This window comes from Tauraco erythrolophus, chromosome 6 (assembly GCF_009769465.1).
Source record: "Tauraco erythrolophus isolate bTauEry1 chromosome 6, bTauEry1.pri, whole genome shotgun sequence".
Classification (NCBI taxonomy): domain Eukaryota; kingdom Metazoa; phylum Chordata; class Aves; order Musophagiformes; family Musophagidae; genus Tauraco; species Tauraco erythrolophus.
The window spans coordinates 5,761,577-5,781,853 of NC_141470.1; the positions used below are offsets into that span (position 1 = coordinate 5,761,577).

General features: G+C 47.8%; 1 protein-coding gene across 4 annotated transcripts in view; it reads right to left on the reverse strand.

Annotated features, from left to right (window-relative positions):
- Positions 1 to 20,277, reverse strand: part of PLCB2 (phospholipase C beta 2) — a 46,812-nt gene that overhangs the window by 23,837 nt on the left and 2,698 nt on the right. For all 4 annotated transcript variants that reach the window (XM_086614027.1, XM_086614025.1, XM_086614026.1 and 1 more), the window contains exons 2-11: positions 18,704 to 18,781; positions 16,273 to 16,341; positions 7,412 to 7,552; positions 6,865 to 6,944; positions 6,192 to 6,245; positions 3,515 to 3,590; positions 3,036 to 3,136; positions 2,195 to 2,361; positions 1,853 to 1,999; positions 1,402 to 1,559 (exon numbers count right to left, since the gene is read on the reverse strand). In XM_086614027.1, the coding sequence (XP_086470153.1) occupies positions 1,402 to 1,559; positions 1,853 to 1,999; positions 2,195 to 2,361; positions 3,036 to 3,136; positions 3,515 to 3,590; positions 6,192 to 6,245; positions 6,865 to 6,944; positions 7,412 to 7,552; positions 16,273 to 16,341; positions 18,704 to 18,781 (1,071 nt within the window). The remainder of the gene's footprint in view (positions 1 to 1,401; positions 1,560 to 1,852; positions 2,000 to 2,194; positions 2,362 to 3,035; positions 3,137 to 3,514; positions 3,591 to 6,191; positions 6,246 to 6,864; positions 6,945 to 7,411; positions 7,553 to 16,272; positions 16,342 to 18,703; positions 18,782 to 20,277) is intronic.

A 20,277-nucleotide genomic window follows, 5' to 3' on the forward strand; every position in this document is an offset into this window, starting at 1 on the left:
AAAAAAATCGTATTTTCCCCCAAGCCCCTGTTAAAGTGCCACAAACTTCCCACTATTTTCTTTTCTGGTGCTACTAATTGACACGGTCAAGAAGTGTGATTTGCTCCTTGGCAATCACTGTCCCCGACTCCCCCAAAAATCCTGGTTCAGCCATCACCTTAGCACTGGGGGAGGCTGCCACAGCTGCTCCTCCGTGGACCACCTGGACTTTGTATCATAGAGACCTGCAAGGTTCAGGGGAGGAGAAGCTACAGAAAAAGCTACTAAAAGGCCACAGGCAATGGCAGAAAAGGGAGGGAGGTGTGGAGTAAAGATCTATGTGTTATGCACAACTAAGAGCAGGGCACACGCTGCGTTAACAGGTTATAATTTCCTTGAGGTACAGCACATGCTTTAGCAGAACTCTGCAATTCCAGCAGCTACAGCTGCCATAATTTCTCCTGTCTGTAGGGGACTGCTGTGCAAAAAGCAGCAGTGGTGCTACAGGATTTGGGAAATTACTGACACCGAATATGAAAATACCTCTGATCTTAAGGATTGGGGTTTCTTTTTGCCCCCCCTACATAAATATTTTAGTAATAGTGAAGCGTGGGAACTGGGAGGAAGACATGGAATTAGAATAAAGAGCTTTAAAAAGAACCTGAAGTGCCTCTGCCTGTTGGCAGCAGCTGTGTAAAGGAGTGCAGAAAAAATAAGTGCGATGCATCGATTTTTAACCCGCAAGCTGTTTGTAGCTCGTGTGCTGAAATGCCCTGTATTTCCAAGGGAGAGGCTTCCGAAGCCTGGGAGCTGAATCCTCAGGGAAGCCATCTGCCCAGCATGCTGGAGGGCAGCGGCTCCACCGAACACATTCCACACACTCATGTAATTAGGAAGTAACTGAAACCTGTTCCTCCCCAAAGCACCACCACGTGAGGCTGCAAAACCTCAGAAACCTGCTGCAGACCAGTTCGAACATAAACTCATTTTAAGCATTTGTCTTCTAAAAGCCATCTTGTTTGTGTCTCTGACGTTCATCTATCCATAAACCCACCATCCTCGTGCGACTTTCTGTCCATGCATGCATCTTGCCACACAGCCCTGTGTACGCAGGCACATCTACTCAACCATCTCTCCATCGCTTCGACCTGACTGCCCGCATTTCCCTCATTCATTCATTCATCTTCATCCAGTTAACAACCTCTCTTCTGGTCCTCCCACTCCAAAAACATACACAAACTTATTGTGTATTTGTTCGTCTTTCATTCTGTCTGCACATTCATTCACTTGTCATCTTGCCACCAATCCTCCCTCTCTAACATCTTTGCCCACAGCCCTTCCGTTGGCAGTTCCCTCCGCTCCAACAGAGCTCAGGCTAAAACCACGCAGGGAAAGCACGTATGGAGAAAACTCTTTCCATACCTTGAAGAGGATCTCAGTTGTCATGGTGAATCCATGAGTGATGATCGGCTCCTCATCCGGGGGACGGCCCTTCCAGCAATCCAGCTCCACGCAGCGGCAGCCAGCCAGCAGCGTCTGGCGATACATTTCAGGAGACGAGATACCAGAAAACTGACCAGCTGGAGCAGAGCAGAAGGAGGGAGGCTCGACATTAGCTATTCACATGGGACAGTTTCTGCACAAACAGGAGCAACAGAACTCTCTGCCATCCTTGAGCAGGTGCATGTGGCAGACTGACAAGATGTTTTTGGTTACAGGGTGATGTTTCTTCTTCTTACGCAGCAGTTAAGTGCGTTACAGCCCTCAGCCCTCCAAACTCCAAGGCAGATACATCTGCCCAACCACCTGTCAGCATCGTTCATCCCTCCCCAGTGGTGGCTGGAGCTGAGGCAGACTCTGGAGCTGCCCATACCTGTTAAATACGTGTTGTGTGATGAACTGATGAAGTAGTGTGAGAGCGGCTGGGTCATGTCCTGGTACAGCACCAATTTGTCCAGTGCTACCACATTGTTCTCAGGGCCACAGAGAAACCAGACCATCCCCTCTGGAGACAACTGCCCTACATGGAAAGCAAAGCCGTTAACAGTACCGAAACAAAACGGTTCTGGCACCTCCTCGCCGGCGCATCGCAACACAGACTTGTGAGAACCAGGCTGACTGCTCCTCTGGGAAAGTCAGGGCAGCAGAGGAGTGAGACCCTCTGCTGTTTTCATGCTACCTCTGTAGGAAGACTTTGGGGCTGAACAGGACTCACCTCTCTGGATGTTAATCCCGCTGGGCTCATACTTCTCTATCAGGCTCTGCACCTGCTCAGGTTTGGCTGGTGGGAAAAGGATGTCATTGAGGCGAGAGTCTCGCTGCTTCTTGTTGATAAACTTTGCCAAGTGCTCTTTGGTCATGTAGGGCTTTGCTTTCAAATGGCTACGGTGAGAGAAGGACAGAGGAGCAGAGGTAAGGCCTGTGTATCACCCAGAAAACCTTTCCACAAGAGAGATGCTGGTCCTTCCTCAGGTTAGTGATGGGTACCCGCCTCCCTGGGCCCACAAATTCCTGTTTTGTCTACGTTTCTTCCTGTAAATGATGATTCCCACTGCGGCCTTTCTTCTGAACTAATTCAATAGTGTGAAGAGGCTGTGCTGAGGGGAGCACAAAGCACATTTTGAGCCTGACTCAAACTCTAAAGGGACCTGAATTTCACAGCACACTGAATTGCCTGCCCTATGAAATCAAGTGCATTTCAGAAGTCACAGATTGAGCTACTGTTTGTGAGGCTCTATGGTTCTCAGGCCGTACATGGCCTTGTCTGGGCAAGCCACAAGCAGCATCACCTTAGCATGATCTAGTGATGACCTGGAATCAACCCTCCTGATGGCGACAGTGAAGAGTCCCTGCAGCACAGTGAGGTCTCATTCTTCTTCTTCAGGCTGCGAGTGAAAGTGTTAAGTGCACAGGCACTGGTTTGTGATCTGGGTTCCTGTCCCTCTAACGCTTGAGACCAGACAAGCCACATGGCATAAAATCCCCTTGCCCCTCTTTTTTGCCTATCTGTCACCACAAGAGACCAAGTTCTCTGCTGTGGCTGGAGGGAAACTTACTGCGAGGTAAATATCTCATCAATCTCAGGCCGTGGACACAGATTCATGAGGAAAGTTTTATACACAGTCTCGGGGAAGTCCTCTGGGTTGATGGCATCATTCTGAGAATGCAATAAAGACATGTCAGTATCACAAACCCGTGATGGCTCTGACCTCTCCATTAACACCCACTGGCCAGCACTTGTCTGTGACAATGCAAGTAAGCGACTGGAACATCTGGCAAGGGCTTTAGGAAGAACAGATGGGGCGGAGAGGCACCATAATGCCCTATTTCAGAACAGACAGTTATTTGAACTATTTAACTATTTGAAGTTATTGAGACAGTTAAGCACGGCAGCTAGCGGGAAGGAAAAGGTTTCACAGCAACTAGGAGCATCTGGGCTGGTGGTTATTTCATAGCCAAGGGCATCACAGTCAGGGTAGGCAAAAAGATTATTCTCCAACTAGTGAGACCTTTGGCTACTGAGCAAAGCCCTTACCTTGCCCTTTGGAAGATGACAAGCGCTTAATGCTGCTTCCACCCTCTTCCTGTCTGCAGGAAACATCTGAAAAATACTGACCAGACAGACAGGGGAAAAAGAAATCAGCACAATGTAAGAGGAGTGAAGTCAGAACACCTGGGTTTGGGTGGCCAGGAGCTGCAGCCAGAGTGCAAGACACTCAGAATGCACAGCGAAGGAGACTGACGAGGAGACTGTAAACATGCACCAGAAAAGACAGTGTTCCTCCAAGGGAGTAACTGATGTACCAAGTCTTACAAACCTACAGTGGATTTTTCGACTGCTGCCTTAATACAGAAGGTTTATATTTCAGCTACGGACTCTCTAAGAGTCCTGTCACTAAACTCCACCAGCTTACTGTCAAAATTCCTCTTCACTCTCCTTCCCCAGCCCCTCTTGGAGGTGCCCTCTGTGGTAGGAGGCTTCACGCCACACATTTCCCAGGACACTTCCCCCCACAAGACACTATCCCATGCAGCAGCTGGCATTACCTAGGAATAACTTTGTAGTCAAGACAACATTCAAAAAAAGCAGACAAACATCGTGCACATTTGCTGCTTTGAAAGAAAGAAGGCAAAATTTTCTGGAACCAAAGACTTTCCATGAATTCAAGGAAGAAGCTTATCAGGCAGGCAAAGCAGCTGGTATTCTACATGATGGAAGCACAACGGTCTGCTGACGCAGAAACCAAAGCTCACCTCCAATACAGAAAACTGGTACTGGTCTGCTGCAGGGCTCAAAACTTCAGGTTAAAGCAGCCTCTTTGCTGCACTATGGAATAGTAACAGTAATTGAACTCCCCCTACTTTCAGAATATCCCAGTCAGCAGCCACGAGGCCTCTTCCATGGATAAATTTAGACATCAGCTCTATTAAGCTCCTGGCATCACAGGTGCTCACAGCCAAAAAGGAGAAGAAAAAGTGCCGAATGTGTTGACAGGTAGAAGAAGTGTTCAGTGGGAGCTGCAGCAGGCTTATGCAAACTCAGTGTACGTTGGTTCCCGAGCTGCCCTTTGCAAGGCAAAAACTGCAGCACCCTTGTTATGATTCAAAAGGCATTTATATGTCTAAAGAGAAAGCCAGATGCTCAGTAGAATTTTTTGGAAGAATTCAGACATGGAGTTTTGAAGGCCTCACATATACCTGCACCTGGAGACACTGAATATTTTTTATAAATTTGGCTCTTAATCTGGACTATTTAATGCTCTAATGCTTTACATAGTAAAAATACATAAAAAGCATTGTTACCACTCTGCAAGAAAGACAGACCACGGCATTGAAGAGAGGTACAGCCTGTACCAGATATTTTTTCTAGTTTATTTCAGAAGAACAAGCTGCTTTCTCTCTGCAGTAATGCCACCTTGCTTGCGTTTTAAAGATCAATTCAAACTACTCTTCCCTAGTGTGAGTTATTCATTAAAGACCTATACATTTTTAAAAACCCTTTGATGAACACACTGGTTTCTGACAGAGCGAAATTCTGCTGGCTGGTGGCTTAGAAAACAAACAACAAAAAATGTTTATTGTCGAATAATGATCACCCATGCAGGAGCCCATTTAGCCAGCACCGACTGGATCCAGAATGGTCGTGCAATCTAGCACGCAGCAGGCAGCACGGTAATTGCGGGCGATGAGCGCTTGCCTCTTGTGATGCTGTATCACAGCACAAACCCAGAAGCAGAGTGGTTCCAAACTTTCCAGTGAATACCCACAGATGCACCATCTGCAGGTCCTTATTCTTAAAACAAAAGATAATTTCTGCACCCAGAAGGGGATTCCACACGGCAGCGCAGCCCTTCGTCCCTCCTTCAGGAGCTGAATCACCATGGAGGAGCCATAGGATCAGCCCACGGAGTGATTTTACTAGGGAAGACACCGAGTGGCACAAAATCCATTCTGGATTTATGCCGTGCAGTTGCAGGGCAGAAGCACTAGGCTGGTCTTTGCTGCAGCAAAGCAGCCTTGGCTCACCCCGAGGCACAAAGCCGACCCTGGGGACAGCCGAGTGCCAGTCTCCACTGTTCTGTACTTGAACCAGCGTTCACATTGACCCAGAGGTCTGCCCTCAAAGGCTGCTTCCCTCTCATCCACAGCTGGAGCAAAGACTGTGGGCAGCAGAATCACACCAGCAGAGAACGGCTGTAGTGGTCAGGCACGAAGAAAGGAGCCCAGTGAAAGCAGTGGGCCCCGACTTAAGGGAGCTGGAAGGTCAAGCAAAACGTTCTCCAAGTACAGAACTCCTTATGTGAAATGTAAAATGGGTCCTACACCTCATCTACCTTTCAACTCAGGTCTGCGAAACAATCTGTGATCGGAATTTTACCAAAGTTGCTTGGTTTTGTTGGTTATTTCTTGGCAACGGCCAGGAAGTGAAATCCATGGCTGTTTAAGGCAATTTCTTGCTGTAGATGAAGGCCACAAAAGGTCTCCTTTCTAAACCCAAATTATGTCCCAGGCCCTTCCTTGGGAGGAACCTTGGTGCAGCAGGAACCCTCTCCTGGCCTGAATCCAGAGGGAATGATCTCTCCCTCCTGGGTGCAGAAAGAGCGGGCAGCTGAAGCCACTGGGCAGCTGAAGCCACTGGGCAGCCATCCTCTTACCAGCTGCTCTGCCTTTAGCCTGACTGAACACACAATAAAACAAATATCCATACTCACTTCCTAACTGGAATCTTTCCCTCCGCATTAAGCTGCATCTTCAGCTTCACCAGGCTGTGAAAAAAACACGAGATGATGAAAATGCACCTGTACAATCTATTAAGTAAGGAGAGAGAAAACACATGCAATTGGGAAAACAATCTAACAGTTAACTGAAAATCAGGGTCCGACAGACTGTCAGCTTAACCTCAGACAGAACCTGTTCCTGTGTCTTGGGAAGGAGAAACAGGCAAATTAGAAGAGCTTAGTCATCAGCACGATTGCTCTGAAACATAGGATGTAGATATGAGATAACCATGTCCCTGCTCTTTAGCGTTCCTCAGTGATCCCAGGTCGCCAAGCAGTGTCACTGAGCCGAGGAAAAGAGGCAGCACTGTGTCGGGGTCAGTGGTGGGACTGCTGGGAGACACGTTGGAGGCTCAGAATTTCGGTTTATCTCAGACCACGTGCGTGTCTGACTGAATCAAACCCTGTTGTGCCAGCCAGTTGTCACGCAACATACGGCCCAGCTACCAACCCCCTACCTGTGCCCTGGGGCTCCTCAGCTGACACAGGACTTCTTCTGGAGGCTGCCAAAGGACCTGGATGCTAAGAAGCCTTTTCTTTGTAGTATAGACAGAAAAAGGCAGTACAGGAATGTTTCAGAGGACAATGTTTGTCAGAAATCACTTACATTTTCTCTAGGAAGGTGTACCGAGAAGCGTTGTACGTGAGGGGATTCCGAACGATGGCCATAATATCCTCAGCCCAGCTCTGGGAACAAACACACAAGGCAGAGGCAGTTGGGTGTTACAGAACTGCACCAAGTAGGACACAGCAACAAACACTGAAAGGGCATGGACCTGTCCTGACACTGCTGGGCTACAAATCCCACCAACTGCACCACCCTGGGCTTGGCAGTAGCACTGCCTATATATCCTAGCAGCTGAAACTTTTCCACTGAGTCTTCCCAGCTGTCTGCTTATCCATACAAAGCACATGGAGGACAAAAATCACTTACTACATTTCTTCACTTGGTCCTTCTCCATGCAGGGGCAGAAATTTCTAGAACTGTGGAGGTACCCCACACCTTACAGAAACACAAACCTGCTTGTTTGTAACCTTACCAGTAACACTGACAGGGTTCAGCTTCCCTGTCTTCCCCTCTCCTTTCCTGCTCCCCACTTAATGCCCCAGTCCTTAGTGTTTCCCAGTACTTCCTTGCCCTCAGGACCCGATACCTTGCCGACATTCTCCTTGTAGGACACAAAGTTATGGAAAGTGAGGTCCACCATGTCAGGGCCAGATACAATAGTCAGAGTCTTAAGCAGGAAGGTGCTGTGAGGGTAATCCAAGTTAAAAACCTCTCGGAGCTTCTGGCACTACAAAAGAAACAGAGCAGGTGGGGATGAATGGAGGATGAGGCAAACCATACCTGAAAAAAACAGGACCTGATCCAAACATTGACCCAAATTCACAGCAAGTGTGGCAAAATTGTTTAATGTGATCTTCCTTTCCTTAGCTTTCCTTATTCTTCATCTTTGTTCTGGAGCCTGCATTTACCTGGGTTCTCCATGGAACAAAACGTTGGGACTAAGATCACTGCACAAACATGCTGTTTTGGTCTGAAAAAGTTAAAGACTGCTCTTGAAGAAATTCCTTCTGAAACTTCAGCCTGAACTTGCAGAGGAGTATTTGGCCTGCTCACACCAGAGGTGCACAACCAGGTCATTGCCAACAGCAGCTTGTCAAAACACACACTAGGAAAGTCTCTTAGATTAGTGTGACACCTTGTGCTGGAACCTCCCGCCACCACAAAAAAGATGTCATCTGAGACCCAGAAGGCCCACCAGCTTGAGACCTGGTCGCTGCAGGGATGGGCTCTCTTCCTTCAAGTCACATTTTCTGCTAGTCCTCAGTTGCTAGAAGTGGTTTTTTCCATAGCAATTGCCGTATCCTACAGCGATGGCTCACCAGAGATTTGGTTTTTTAAGCGTGAGGCTCATCCGATTAGTCATACTTGTATTTCATCACCCTACAAAAGTATTTATAGAATCCCTTTAAATTATTTAGCATTTTCTGCATTCCCACATAAAGTGTCGCTAAGCCAAGGTATCCTGGAGTTGTACTGACGGTCCCTATTTAGAATGAAAGGATAAAATTCCCATGTCCTGGAATAAATCACAGCAACTCGTTACCTAAAGTGCAAGATAAATCCCTATCAAAGCAAACAGGGAAGCTGCCAGAGCACCTGCTCCTTCAGAAACTAAGGACAAAACTCCTGATCTGGGATTGACAGCAGAGCAGGTCAGGCTCGGAAGTTTAACTGGGGCTGGAATCTGAGCTCACGGTGTGCATGAGCCTGCAGTGAGACACAGGGCTGAGTTACTGCATGTCAGCAAGTTAAACCACCAGTGACACCCCAACATGCCAGACAATCCCATTAACTTTCCTCTTTACGCGTGGACTGCAAGGACAGAAACGCCGCGCGGCTCCGCTTCAGCCGTTCTGACGTTCTGCACCACGCCACGCACACAAGGCACTCCACAGATTTCTTCCCACTGCGTTTTTCCAAATTTCTGGAGCGTTTGCAAGTTGGACACACCTGCAGCAAACAGCACTTTTAGGAAAAACAGGCTGGCCTGCACTCTAACTCAAGATATCTGACTCCCTAAAAGCAACTCTCTGCAGGGGTAACTCCGAAACCTGTATAATCCACCAGCATTCGGAGGGAAAGAAGGGGGAATGCAGCCAGCCCCCCGCAAGATTTGCCTATTTTCTGATCATTGGGGCATTTAAAACGTCTCGTGAGCCATTTTCCTTTGCAGAAGTGAGCAGCCCCTACACACCCACACCTCCTCTCCACGGCCATAGCAACTTCTGGACGGAGCTTAATTTTTCACGACAAGCGGCCAAGCGTTAGGATTTTAACTTCATCTTGCAAAGCCACTGGCATTTGCTCAGCTTCCTTACCTCTGCTGCTGTAAATCATACGCAGCTAAGACAATAGAGAACTTGTGGTTTATGCTGAACTCATTTCCTGTATTTGTTACAAACCGGCTCCTCCCAGCCCTTCCTTCTCCGCAGGCGTTTCTGCTCACACCAAGTCCCCAGCGGGCTGACTGCTGTTATCAGAGCTCCAGCCCTTATCTAGCTGTGCCCCACCAGCCAGACCTGACACACGGGCTGATCTCTGGTCACCTTCTCAGACAAGGTGGTTCCCGGTCAGCCTTAGCCCGTGCTGCCTTTTACATGCCACGTCCTTTACCAGCGTCAACTCACGACGCCACCACGAAGCTGATGGCAAACTGCAGTGGGGAAGGAAAAGGCTGATCTTGGTCAGGGATCTAAATTGGGTCATATTTTCCCAGCGACTGATGTCCTGCCTGGCCTTAAGCGAGTCGCTCGCTTACTTGGCGCTGCCTGTTTCACATGGGGGTTATCTGCCTCGCGGGATGAACGCGGTGATGTTGGCGTAACGCTGAAGGAAGGTGGTGGGAGAAGACCAGAGACTGTGTCCAGGGGCACTGAACCTAATGCCACGTCTTGGCTCTTTCATAACCTGTACTCCTTTAGCACCTTGTGCTGCGGTTTCACGATGTAATTACTCAGTGTCACATTGCAGGTGGCCAGAAAAATAAAAAAAAAAAAAAAGGAATTGCTATGTGAAAAGCAGGCAGCCATATTAGCCATGCAAATCAGAGGAAGGGAAACACGCTCAGCAAATCCACTTAAAAAAAATCCCAAACAAACAGAAAACAACCCACCAGCAGAGTGGCTGAAATACAGATTCAGCTTGCATTTCTCTTCCCACCCCCCTGATTTCCCTGACACCCTCATCTGTACAAACCAGATTCATAATCCAGAGAAAAGCAAATTTCCATGCAAATCTAAACAAAGAGCCAGGCCTAACGCAGGAGATGGAGAGGGACAGTCCTTCCTCTGCTTGAAACGGAATTCAGCTGAACAACCGCCGGGGTTTGCCTGGCCGCGCACGCTCGCTGCGCTCTGACAATGTCGTATCTTCATGAAACGCGCTGCGTGATGCAGTGCTCGTGGTGGCAGGAGACAGGACATGTCAACAAACCCTCTCTTCTGGAGCAGAAAGGTCTGGGTTGGTTGCCAGAAGGGAAAGGGAGCACCAGCATCATTCAGACACCTTTGGCTCCGCAGTTAATGCTCGTGTCCTCGTTAGCAGCACTGCTCCAGCACGGACACCGCTGCTGCGGAGCGGGGAGGGCTGTCCTGCCGCCCTCGGCACCGCGGGGCCGGCTCATCTCTGCGCCCAGTGAGACGAGGCACACAGAAAAACCATGCAGATGAAGCACTCTCAGCTCTCACTGCTGTCTTATCTAAAGGAACCGGGAAACGCAGCGGCACACAGATTTGCACGGCACAAAATAACCCGCGGCGCTGGGGAACCCAGCAGGAACAGCCTGCGAGGGAGATGCAGACCATGCACCCTCAGCAACTCCAGTCCCTACGAGCTCGCGCTGCAGGGAGGTGGAAGAGGCAGGAAAAGGGCCCAGCGTGGCAAAAGGCCATTACTCAGACGTGACACTTTCCTTGCTCAGCCCCTGCTCCACTGTTTATAAACCCTTTGCAAGCCACGGGCTTCTACTTGCTTTTCTCCTGTGTGCACGCACACCAGTTTGTCTCCATACAGCTTCTCGGGATCCCTGAACATCAGACACTGTTTAGTTCCACCCTACGCTCATGCCCATTGCGGAACCCGCAGCGCCGAGATGATGCTCAGTCCCCAGAGCTGCCACCTTCCCCCTGCCACGCAGCAGAACCACTGACGACACGATAGCCCACGGCTCAGCTCTCAGCACAACCTGCATTGGTGGCTCCTGAACACTACTCACTCCTCCTTTACCATCCCAAAATATGACGTGTGAAATACCTCGGTAAAATCTCCTCCCTCGTGCATTGGCAGTTCAGAGTCTGCATCTCTGGGTTCAATAACAACAAAATGCATATGGGAGGATGAAACCGTTTTATAATCATGACAGAAAACACAACTTCTGCTTTTTATGAAAAATTATGCTTGTTTCAAAGCCAATGCCTGCTGAAACATCTAAACAAAATCCAAGACAAAGCCAAGAGCCCAGTAGTCTGGCCTAAAACATCGTGTATTTCAGTCCTAATTATTACATTCTCTGTCAGTGTTCTGGGGTCTTGGTGCATCAGAAAAAAAAATAAAACGGAGCAGCCGTTACTGTTCCTTGTTACTGAAAGGAAAACACAGAATCACGTTGTAAGTAACATCTTGATCTGCTTCAGCATGCCGCTGAACTACATTCAATAGCTTTTTATCTTGTCTCGTTTACGTTCAAAGCCTCTGCTAATTCTTATCTTTATTACTCTTGAACACACGCCAATGTTCATTCTGCTCTGTCTCTCAAAAAAAATTTCCATCGAGAAAAAACCCTGCAGAGCACTGAGTAGCTCTCCAAGAAAACAAAGCAAAGGGGGGTGAGAAAGGGAAACCTGCACACGCACGGAAGAGGTCATGGGAGGACTTGAAGGCTGCGTGCATCCTTCTGCGCTAACATGGCAGGAGGAGAGGGCACAGGAGGGGAGGTGGAAGAGGAGGCGAGTCCTTCTCCAAGAGAGCATGGCTGTCCCTCACCTTCAGGCAGGTTCAGTTCCAGGAATTGTTTCCTTCTGGGGCAAACAGCAGTGGCCCTTCTCGTTTGGAGGGGGCTCCCACTGCTGCCAGCCTTTAGTGACTCGTCCTTTTCCAGTGCCACACTGACTCTGCTGGGCACTATGGGCTATCTGCTCCCTAAACACTGCCATGTCAGGACGGGGTCCCACCAGTGCCCACCTCCCAGCTTGCAGGAACGACGCTGGGAGCTGACAAGGCTGGCGAGGGAGAACATACAACAGCAGGTCTTTTCAGAAATGGTTTTCTGCATGAGTGCTTTGGTATCACTCTTCTTGCCGTGCACAGAGAGGTTACAAAGGAAACCCCCAAACCTCCTGCTCAGCAGCAGCCATCTCCCAACATCTCCAGCACAGCCAGCCATTAGCAGGGAGACTCACTTCAGCTACATCAGGGCATGTTTCACCCCCATACTGCTCCAGCTCCAGCCAGGAAGAGCACAGTACCTTGCAGAAGGAAGCAGTAGCACAGGTGCCCTCAACAAAGCACTGTCCTTCCCTGTAAATCCCTTCAGCTGCAATTCAGTGGGAAAACCAGATCACAAGCTTTGCTTCAGAGGCTGCAGATTTGCCTTGGTGTCACTTGCAAGCAAGGGGAGAGGAGGGGAAAAGGATGCTTTATTTGTTATTGGTGCTATCCAAAGCTCTTCCAACAGCTGTGATCTTGTTCTCCTTGTCTGAGGTATCATCCATTAGTCCCTTTCCTCCACTTTCAGCCAATGAAACACGTAACCATTGGTGTTAGTTAGCAGTTATTCCCACAACCATTCCAAGCCATTATTTGGTTAACAGGGGAGACAGCACCCTTCCTCATTCTTCAGCCCTTCACCTCTAACAGACCTTTGTTTGCTTTGTCAAACCAGTTTTTGGTATTTACACCTTTTTGTAACGATGCACCAGACGTAGGTGCCCCACGTGGAGGGTGTGGTGATTGATGCTAAGGAACATTCACTGCTTTCTGCATTCCTCTGAGCAAATTCTGTTCTCAGGAAAGCCAACTGAGGGCTTTATGAAAGCCCTGCAGAAGCATCAGGGATAGTACAGCCATGTGTAAATAAGAAATTTCCAGGACTGGATGGCACATCTCTCCCACCACTTTGGTTCAATGGCCATTTCCATGCCCACAGGAGACTGCCCATCACCCCCTAAGTGAAAGGTGGCTAAGGAGCCAGCCTGGTGCATTTCACTATATATTGTCGTAGAAATGCCACAAAATTCCCTGAAATACAAAGGGGACTTATTTTAAATGAGTCTCTGCAAAATGCAGATTTCAAAAAGCACTTGGGATTTTCACAGCAGAGGCTGTTATCAAGTGCATCGCTTCTGCCTGTTGAGAACACGCAATAAATCACTTGGTGCTTGACCTTTGTTTGTAAAAAATGAGCTGTGGCCGATTCCCAGGACTGTAAAATATCTTTTCTGGCCTGTTACAATGGCCAGAATACAACAGCTTGTCCCAGTCAGACCACAGATCCAGCCAGATGCCTGGGGAAAAAGTATCAGAAAGTGGCAAACGCAACGATACTTCCCTGAGACGTTTCTGCAGCTTCCAGCAATTTCTAATTCAGCAGCTTCCTAAACCAGAGGCATTATCTTGCATTTGAAAACCCTCAGAGGGCAGTTCCTTCTTGTCCTGACTTTTGAAACTCGTGTACCTTCTCATGACTGGTGTGGGAAGGCAGCCCACAGCACAGTGACACCATTAACCCAGCAGCACCTCCTCCTGCTGAACCTGCCTTTGGAAAATCCCACTTGATGCATGGCTCTTGCCTAGGAAGAAACGCTGAGTGACCACTTCATGCTCACCTTCTCCATTCACCTTCTGATTTTATGGTGCTCCACAATACTCCTCCACATCCCGCCTCCCTTTTTTTTTTGGCCAGACCACAGTCCCTGCCGATTCAGATGCTTTTCCTACAGTAGCCACTTCATATTTTTATTAATTTTGCTGCTCTTCTCTACCTTTTCCAGTTTTGTCTCATCTGAGGACACTAGAAATGCACAGAAACATGGATGCATCCAGAGCATACACAGTGACATGACTTCCTAATTCTTTCCTTATAATTCCTAACATACAACTCACATTTTGAGCAAATACTACTGCACATTGTGTTGATATTTTACTGTACCTTCATGATCTTGTTTCTGAGTGGCAACAGTCAACTAAGAACCTGTTATTACAGAAGGTTAGGATCTGGGGATTTTTTTTTTTCAGTGTGCATTGCCCGATTTTTATCTGTACTAAGTTTTATCATTTTTTAGATATCCAATCAACCAGCGATTCAAGGTCTTTCTACAAACCAGCCCTCATTTTATTACCCAAAATAGCTTGGTACCACCAGCAAGCTTTGTCTTGTCCCTCCACAGCTCTTTTGCAGATCCCAGGTGAGCACACAGTATGTCACAGGCCTGAGCACTCATCTTTCGGGGAGTCTGCTGGTTCTTTTTCTTCTCTCAAGGGGCTGCCGCCTTATTCTCCAGCAGTAATTTTTCCATGCAAAGATGTCCTCTCTTATTCTGTTCTTTAAAAGCCTTTGCTTATGATGGGAATCACACAGGCCACTTCCCAATTTTGTTGAAAAGATTTAGAGCTTTGGAACATGGCCACTGCTTCCCCCTCCTCTTTCACTTTTTGCCATCCTGGTACTGCGCATGAATTTCCTCATTCTCTTCACAAGCTTCTTTGTGCTTTTATGAAAAAGCTCTTTTAAAAGGCCATTTTAGTTTAGTTCTGGATATGGAATGTGGTCATCCCAAAACTGTACTGTGAATTACTCTTAAAAAACCTGGGGATGGTCTTGTTTCCAGGGCAATTCCTTGTTTGTGAGTAGGGGCTCATGACAGAAAGATGCTGTTTGAGTAGAAATTCCTCCTGTCCAGAGGCAACTCTGACACTGCACTTGTGCCAGCGTGTTTCTCCTGGTAGTCTCCCATTAGTCTTCCTTAACTAATTACTAAAATCTAGGACATTTTTCCCCAGCCTGGCTGTTGCCATCAGAAGGTGATCCACCTATGGCCTCAGTACTTCCACCATCAATTTATGATCTATATCAAAGCTGAATTCATTTTGTAAACAGGTTATTCCTGAAAGTTTAACACCCTAGAAAATAGTACCTCATGCCTCTGCTTTAAGTTGGCCTTTGCCTTACTGCATTCTGTCTGGAGAGTGGCACCTAGCTCTGCCAGCTCCAAATACTTTATTCTCTCAAATGAAAAATAAAACACCACGACGCTTGTGAAAGCTTTTTTTTTCAAACATTATTCCCAGAAAACAAGTCGCAGTCAAAGTTCTAGGCTCATTGAAAACTCAAGTAGGTTTCATTCGAGTGAGTTTCCAAGAAGAAATGCAGTTTCTCAGAAGGAATAAGAACTGTGTAAGATGGTAGTAGAGCAGTAGTTCTTGAGCTCTGCTGGGCTTTGAGCACCCACCTTCGAGAAACATCAGTCTGGAGGAGCTCTGACAGACGTTTTCAGAGCAGTGTTAGGAAAACAGCCGTACTACTTACGCAAAGAGGCTGCTCGAGTCTCTCGGTGTATATTGCAAAATCTTCCCCTTTTGTGTTACTCTGGGAATCACCCATGTTACCATACGGAGCCTTTATCTTTACTCTTTTGTTTCCTTTTCACATTCGAGCTTTACTTCAGTTTTCTGCTTGCCTTTTCCATACATGGAAAAGTTAAAAACAAACAAAAAACAGACTCCCAACAAAAAGTCCTAACAAGGACAACTTTGCTGCAGAAAGCTTAAATTATAACTGAAACCAAGAACAAAGCCCTAATCATGTGCTTCCCTCGGTCTGCCACCCTGCAAGCAGGCAATTTGAAATTATTGAGGGGGGAGAAACACTAGTTTTTCCGAAACTATTTTCTTCCCTTTAAAGGGAAAAAAACTCACTACGCAGTGCATTGGAATCTCACTGCAACTACAGGTTTGAGAGCTGCTTTGACCCAGCCTGTGCATCTTTGCACGAGAGGGAAGCTCTGGTGACTCAACACAGAAGCATCACAAGTCTCCTGCAGGACTTTGCAGTGTAGTTCAGTGAACGTAAAGGCCAGACCAAGATTAAAGCTTGCTACATGCACGGCAGGGGACAGAACCCAGCCGCTGTGCTCAACAGAAAACAGCTCTTTTGGAAGGCATTTGGAAGGGGAATTGCTGTTTTCCTGGTTTTCTGGCATGTTCTTCCCAACAAGCTCGTATATTGTAGTCTGGAAGTGCCTTTCTTTTCAGTGCACAGAGGAGCTCTGGGGAGTTCAGGAACAAGAGTAAAGACTGCTTTTCTATATTTATGTAGTTGTGATGTAAGGGACAAGGTCCTCTCCACCTTCTTGCAACAGAAAGCCAGGGTAAACTGCACGAGCTTATGCCAGAGCCCTGGCAACCTTGCCTTTCCCATATAAACAACCAGCAGAAACAAAGCTATGCACTCACCTTGGGGATTTTGGCAAATCGCCCTACTCGGGTATCTCGGATGCTGGTTATATCCAAAATTTCCATCTCCTACAACAGAATAAGGACAAGGGGGATGAGGAAAGACAAAGGAGGACAGAAAGAAATCCATTGCAAACCCCCCAGAAGCTGCAAAGGTCTCAGCCTGTGCCCTTCACTAGGGAAGAGCCTTCCCACCAGGAACAACGTGGCAGGGAAACATCAGCTGCTGCTATGCCGAGCCAGCAGGCTGGCTGGTGCAGAGGCAGTAGTGGTCTGCAGCACCATCATCTTCAGGGTGAGGCCACATGGGAGGGAGCATGACATGCACACAGGTTTATCTGGGGAAGCTCTACTGAAGTCATTCCCATGGAGCACCTTCCCTAGGCAGCCCGTTCCACATCCTCACTACTGGCTAGTTGTCATGTTTATTTTGTTTGTTCCTTTAATATCCAACCTGGATTTCCTTCCTCTGTTACACATCTGCCTGCTCACCATGGATCTGGAGAACAAATTATACTTGTTGCAGCAGGTAATATTATTTTCCAAGATAAGGAACAATGTAGATACCACGTCTTCTGGCTGTATCCCCATTTTATTGTCAAGCGGGATGGAAATTTTACTCCTGATCCCATTCCCTTCTGAAGCCCTCGTTCAGAAGCAGTGCAGTTTTTCTTCCTTGTTGTTCATGACAAGCAGATCTTAACAGCAGTCAGCCCAAGACTAACAAGACACAGGAATTCAGCAGACAAACTATGGCCATACCCCACCATGCTCCGTATCAGCCCATCAGCACCTTCACAAGCCTGCCCCAGCACCCTCTGACAGCCAGCGTTCACCCACCACTCTTCTAGCTCACGCTGCCTGCAGATGCCCTCAGAGAGCAGGAAAGATGCCAACAAATGCTTCCCCAAGGATGTAAAACAGGCTATTGCTCCACTGCCTGCTCTCAAATTTGTTTACAGTTTATTTTAGATGCTAATCAAAGGCATTTTCCAGGAATATGAATGAGACACCCCCCAGCCCAGTCTGAGTTTCCTCACGTTGGATACACTTCCTTACCCCAGCCCCTTTCCCACGTAATTAAATCCCTCATACCACTAATGCAGTGAAATATTTCACTTCTGATGGGTAACAACAGCTCCCCTCACCCCATTTTGTGCATCCCCTCCACTGCTACCTGGCTGGAACCCTTACAGCAAAAACTCTACTGCTAGGAGCAGACCTTGAAAAGGGAATGAGAGTGACAGAGACAGTTGAGAGCACATCTTGTAGAGGGATGTGACAGTCCCCAGCCTCACGATATTGTGTTCCTGGAGGACACAGCTACGTGCCAGTGCCTCACCCCCGCTGGAACTGAGGCACAATCTTCTGAGAAGGCAGAGCTCACCAAAACACATCAGATCTCTTGGCCTCGGCGCTGTGCAGGACTAAGGTCTCTGTCTCTTCATCTACCATGCCTCTTCAGCATGTAGGTCACGCGGAGGAAGTAGAGCTGAACCACAGCTCTGCTCTGGAAAGCAGAAGTAAGCCCAGCCTTCCACCTCCAGTCAGCCAGATTTCTCCACCCCTTGTTGCTACTCATCAGCGAGGAACTGAATTCTCCTTCCTAAATTTGTGGCCTCCCAGTCTCCTCCAGCAGCCAGCACCCCGTGGTTCACCTCCAGCAGTGTGCACATCACCCCAGCCTGAAAGGAGCACAACTCACCCTCCAGACTTGATGTAGTCTCTACACCACTACAGTCACTACTTTTTTTTTTAATTAAAATTTCTAACACCAAAACAAGTCAGTTAAATTGCCCAGAGAAGCTGTGGCTGCCCCATCCCTGGAGGTGTTCAAGGCCAGGCTGGATGAGGCTTTGGGCAACCTGGTGTAGTGGAGGGTGTCCCTGCCCATGGCAGGGGGGTTGGAACTAGATGATCTTTAAGGTCCCTTCCAACCCAAACCATTCTATGATTCTATGAAATACAACACAGGCTGCACACGAGGTACACGTTAGCTGAAGCTACATACATTTAATTGCATGTGTCTAGCCATTTTCTTTCCAACTGCACCACCATAGTGGTTGGGAGGATCCTTTAGCAGGCTGGGTAGCAGGGATAGCAACGCTACCATTCTCTGTGAAGTCCTTTGGAGCACATCTAATGAACTTTGCAGGTATAAGATACCAGCAAGACAAGCACAAAAAGGCCATGCTCATCTCTGGCATGTTCACAGCTTAATTTCTTGCTCTTTTCTGGAACTCTGAAGACAGACAAATCCACCATTCAATAAGCAAGAGACTCCCAGGTCCTTTGGGGGCAGTTTCCTGCTAGGCGGACTGAGCGTGGTAGTTTGCTCCTGAGTGCAAAACTCAAGCGCTTACGGTGTTTTAATCTCGCACAAACTTGAACTGGCTGTTTGGAGACCAAGCTGTGGAGTCTTAGCACCTACCTGATTCTGGTAGGTCCAATACAAGTAAAAGCCCTTTGGATCCACGCGAAGAATCACAGGAGAAGCACTTGCTGTTTCCTGACAAAAAAAAAAAAAACACACAAAATGTAGAAGAAGGAAGGTTAGCACCTTACATGACTTGGAGAACTCATCACGAGACTTAAGGTTCCCAGTTCAAATATAGACCCAGCCGGGTGAATCATCCCCTGTGATTTATGGAAACAAACCAGACAATTCTAGTACATCTCCAGAGTAACAGTGTGAGGCTGTGGAAGCCGATCTCTGCTGAAGCCTGAGTCTCACCTAACACTATGCATTTAGCTAGAACAACTCTTGGAGCTTTCTATACAAGGAATTAAGAGAAAGAAGTACCTGTACATGCAATTAATTGTTTTATTTGAACTGCCTTCCCTCCAAGGCATGTATTTCATTCTGTGAGCTCCAGAAGGAGCCTAAGCCAAGTAGAGATAGCCTTCATCCATGGCATCTACCATCTAGGTGCTCATGCTAGTTATCTGGGCTCTCTATAGAGACTGAGGGCTAGTCAGGATGAGTTCAGGGAGGGTTCCATCCAATACAGCAGATGAGTCTGCTTTAGGTGGTAATTCTTAAACTCCATGGACTAGCTCAACACAGACCATGAAAAGAAGCAGCTATTTAAACACCCACACTACAGGCATAAAATTAGATTAAATTATTCAGGGCTGATCATGAACCCCAGACAACAGGGGGGCCCTCCAGATCAGAACCGAGGCATGTACTGCAAGAGGGACACAGGCTGCTGAGAGGTCACGTAGTTTGTCTCTGAACAATTACACTGCTTCTGCAGCTTCAGTCAAGGGCAAGTTCACAGACATTTTCAAGACAACGTCCACTCCCATCTCTGATGCAAGCCTGTGCTAAGAGATGAATTAGCGTGAGCTCTTTGGAGACAGAGGACACTTGGTGCCTCTGTGCGGGTCCCAGGCATTTGCTTGTTCAGTCTAGACTCCTGACTGCACTTGACCCCTGGTGTCACAGAAGACAGGACTGTAAGGCCCATCAGCCATTTCTAGGAAGGCTTCAAACTCAATTCAGGAAGCCGAAATACCCAGCTACTGAGATGAAACCAGTAATGGAATTTGTAAGTCGTATTTGTCACTTGGCCTTGGGTTCTTCAGTCTGCTATTGAACTCGTACGTCCCTCCAGAGCACACCTGTATTTCCAGGGAACTCCATTTCCAGATTCAGTAGTCTTCATTACAGTAAACTGCCCACACCACAGTCCACTGTATGTTCTCCTTTTGCTCCTTACTGTCTTTCTCACACTGTACTAGGGACGATGCTGATCTGCACAGCATCACGCCCATGTTCCCGGAGCTCTTGGTTAGCTCCCTGAACACATGGCCACGAGCCACGAAGAGCAGAACAGGCACTGGAGTACTAATACTGAATATTGTGCCATGTTTCTAGATTAGCCTTATCTCCTGCAAAGCAGTTTTTGTGAAAGCAAGTTGAGGCTGTGGTAAGGACTGCTGACAGCCAGCCTCCTTATCAGGGACGTGGATGGCCATGGGGTGCAGGTAGACTCTCCT